Here is a 3,275-nt window from a genome sequence, read left to right on the forward strand (position 1 = left end):
TGAGCACAAGCTGGAATTGGCTGGCCTTGTGTTCGCGTGGCAGGCCTGTCATGCGCGACGGATAGAGGCCGGCTTGCGAGCTCGCCGAAGGTGAGCGACAACGACCCCACAACGGAGGAGGCGTCCGACGACAAGCCGACACCCCCGCCCATGCATGTCCATGTCGGCTTCACCATGGAGTAGGCGCAGGCGCACTTCAACGCCGTCGTGAGGGAGGAGCAGTCGGCGCTGCGCCTGGTGTTGGCGCTCTGGCAAGGGCAGGAAGAGTAGCACTACATCATCGCCTTCATCGCGCGTCACTGACAGGCGGGGGGGGGGGGGGGGCTAAATCTACGGCGAGTTCACGAGTGAGGCCATGGCAGCCATGTCAAGAAGAACCCGAACTTCGTCGTCGAGCAGCAAGCGCTTTACGAGGCCACGTGCGCTTGCGTTGGCTACAAGTCAGTAGTGGCGCAGTCGGACGCGGATGCAGCGCAGGCGATCATGGTCAGAACGCCGGCAGCTGCGCGTCGATCGCGTCGCCTGCACGGTTTGTGTCGGGTCGCTACGACCATGAGGTCGGCCCGTGCACGTCCTATCATGGACCTCACCTCCATCGGCGACGTTCAAACCACGGACTTCGATGAGGAAGAGTAGGACACGGGAGACGAAGGCGTCTGCGTCCCATGTGGGCATTTCCGTGTCCCATGTCTTACTCTTCCTCGCCGGCGAAATGCGGTTTTGCTTCTCAGGGCTCACGACCATCGAGGATGCTGGGCATGGGGAAGAACAAAGGACTTGGCGGGCAGCCCTCGGCGAAGAATTAGACTAGGTTAACTTCCGGACGCTTTTGTTTAATGAAATATTTTAAAATTGCAATTGTTGTGGTCGGGTTTAAATGAACATCATTCAGTTTGCATGAAATTCATCTGGTTTGTTTGAATTTTGTTTGAAATGTATGTGGACGTTTGAGGTACATGAATGGATGGCGAGCTCTCATATCACTGTGCATGAACGCTCTTGGACGTATCCGCGTCCGTTTTAGGTTCGGCGTTGGAGACGCTCTTGATCCATAATCAACGAGACGTAACGTAGCATTACTGAGCGACCTGTCGGCCCGGAAGTTTGTCTGCCCTATCTACGTAGCATTTTTGTGTCAGAGATTAGCTGCTCACGCCGATCCAAACGGGAGAAAATCCAGTGCACGAACAGCAGTGCTTTTGTCAACAACTTTATGCTTTTGCGATGCGTACATCAGAAATTCATCCGCTGATCTACTCATTCAGCTCAGTTCACTCTCCGGCAGTTTAGCCGGACCTCGCCGTTCTTCCCGGTGAGCGCCAGGTTGCCCATCCTCACCATGGCGGCGGCGAAGTCTACCGCGAAGAGCGTGGCGTTGGCTGCGTAGGCTCGCACGAGCGCGTCGGTGCTGCCGTTGCCGACGCCGCTCCCGTAGAGCTCCTGGTCGGAGCGCAGGAGCACGCGGCGGGCGACGAGGTCCTGGAAGTAGCCGTTGTCGAATGCGGCGGGGGCGCGCAGCTCGAGCGGCGTGAGGTTCCCGTCGCCGCCGGCGGAAGGGCAGGCCTTGGCGCGTACCTGCGTGGCGAAGGCGGCGTCCACGGCCGCGTTGCCGGTGTCGTTGTAGATGTGCGTGCGGAAGGTGGTGCAGCGTGCCCAGCCCACAGTGTGCGCCCCGGACAGCGCGGTGAGGGCGCGCGCGTCCAGGCCCTTGTCGCTGAACCTGGTGAGGAGGTCGGCGAGCCTCGCGTCCGGCGGCGGTAGGTTGGTGTTCGCCGCGTTCTGGCTCGCCGAGCGCCCGTCTCGCCGGCCCAGCTGCACCGTCCAGCTCGGCCCGCCGAGCTGCACGCACGCGCGCGGCCACCTTTAGTAATGCCACCGGCCAGAATGCCAGAAAGAGAGGGAGAGAGAAGTGGGTACCGACCAGGCTGACGGCGTCGCGGGCGGCGAGCGCGACGATGTCGGCGCAGGAGACGGTGGCCTTGCAGGAAGCCTCGACCTGCGCCTTGATGGCATCGATGACCTCGTATCCGCGCAACGAGTTGGCGTTGGGCCCCGCGTTCTTCTCCCCCGTGAAGTTGGCCGTGTCGTCCAGCAAGACGGAGGCGTCGCACCCCTGCGCATGCAGGTCTCAGCACGCAGTTGGCAGGATTTAATTTGTGACGGACCGGAACCAAAACGTACATTGACGAAGCAGTCGTGGAAGAAGAGGCGGAGGATGGACGCGCCCATGCGCGCCTCCTTCTGCACGGCCTGCGCCATGCCGCGGCGCACGACGGACTGCAGCGCCGGGCACGTGGCGTCGTAGAACGCCGGCGACATCTGGCCGTCGACGGCCACAACGGCCGCCGCCGCCGCGAGAACAACCACGGCGACGGCGACGCGCGCCAGGAGCATCCCCATCACCGCACACACTTTCAGAAAGCTACAGCTAAAGAAGGAAGGGAAGATCCTCGTCTGCAGCGAGAGTGAAGTGTTGAGTACTGAAGCTGGCGAGGCGGCGCTCTGCCCACGCACGAGCCCGCCGCGCGCACGCACGTATATATGGACACCCTGATCAAACGTTGGATGCCGCGGCAGCCTGTGCGCTGTTCGCTGCTGGATCGGGGGCCGTAGATAGGGGCAGCCAGCAGATGGGTAGGAGGGGATCTTGTCGCTATCATTTGGAAGGTGACAAGTGACAGGCAGTAAGATTGTTTGGGTGGTGGCCATCGGGGGACGTACGTACTGCGATCGAGCGGATGTGGCTGTGTGCGTGCGGCCGTGGACGCTGGCGCCAGCCGGGGCAAATTTAACAAATTTGACCTGTAGACGAAATCAAATCACAGAATGAACTGTCCGTGAAACTATTTCACGCGGCTGACCCGTGACGCCTAGCTCTCAGGCGCTGCACTAGTGCAACGTCTGGGAGCTAGGCGCTATACTGTATAGTTGTCGCCTAGCTCTCAGGCGCTGCACACTGACTTAGTAATTTTCTGATCACACGGGTGCGACGCTGGCCGTGTAGCGCCTATCTGTGAGGCGTTGCACAGTGTAGTGTGGCGCCTTCGTGTCGGGCGTCACACAAAAAGGTCAGCCGCGTGAAATAGTTTCGCGGATAGTTCATTCTGTAATTTGATTTCGTCTATAGGTCAAATTTGCCAAATTTGCCGCCGGCCGGGGCGCAGCACGGCGGTCGAGACACGGCCGGGATGGGAGCGCGCGCACCGAGCGGACCACCATGGAGTCGCCCGGCCAGAGACACGCCAATGGCCACCGGAGGAGTGTCGCGTGCATGG

The 3,275-nt window shown here is 60.8% G+C and overlaps 1 protein-coding gene across 1 annotated transcript; it reads right to left on the reverse strand.

Moving 5' to 3' along the window:
* Positions 1-1,167: 1,167 nt before the first annotated feature.
* LOC109739993 (peroxidase P7) lies at positions 1,168-2,528 on the reverse strand. Its single transcript, XM_020299042.3, has 3 exons — positions 2,182-2,528; positions 1,922-2,113; positions 1,168-1,839 (listed from the first exon to the last, which is right to left on the reverse strand). The coding sequence occupies exons 1-3, from the start codon at positions 2,398-2,400 to the stop codon at positions 1,267-1,269; spliced, it is 984 nt and encodes a 327-aa protein (XP_020154631.1). The 5' UTR covers positions 2,401-2,528; the 3' UTR covers positions 1,168-1,266.
* Positions 2,529-3,275: the final 747 nt, after the last annotated feature.

This window comes from Aegilops tauschii, chromosome 3 (genome assembly GCF_002575655.3).
Source record: "Aegilops tauschii subsp. strangulata cultivar AL8/78 chromosome 3, Aet v6.0, whole genome shotgun sequence".
Classification (NCBI taxonomy): Eukaryota; Viridiplantae; Streptophyta; class Magnoliopsida; order Poales; family Poaceae; genus Aegilops; species Aegilops tauschii.

Coding starts and splice junctions, on each gene's coding strand:
- LOC109739993 (XM_020299042.3), bottom strand. CDS start 2,400: ATGGGGATGCTCCTGGCGCGCGTCGCCGTCGCCGTGGTTGTTCTCGCG. Junction 2,114..2,181: donor TCCACGACTGCTTCGTCAAT/GTACGTTTTGGT, acceptor CTGCATGCGCAG/GGGTGCGACGCCTCCGTCTT. Junction 1,840..1,921: donor CCCGCGACGCCGTCAGCCTG/GTCGGTACCCAC, acceptor GCGTGCGTGCAG/CTCGGCGGGCCGAGCTGGAC.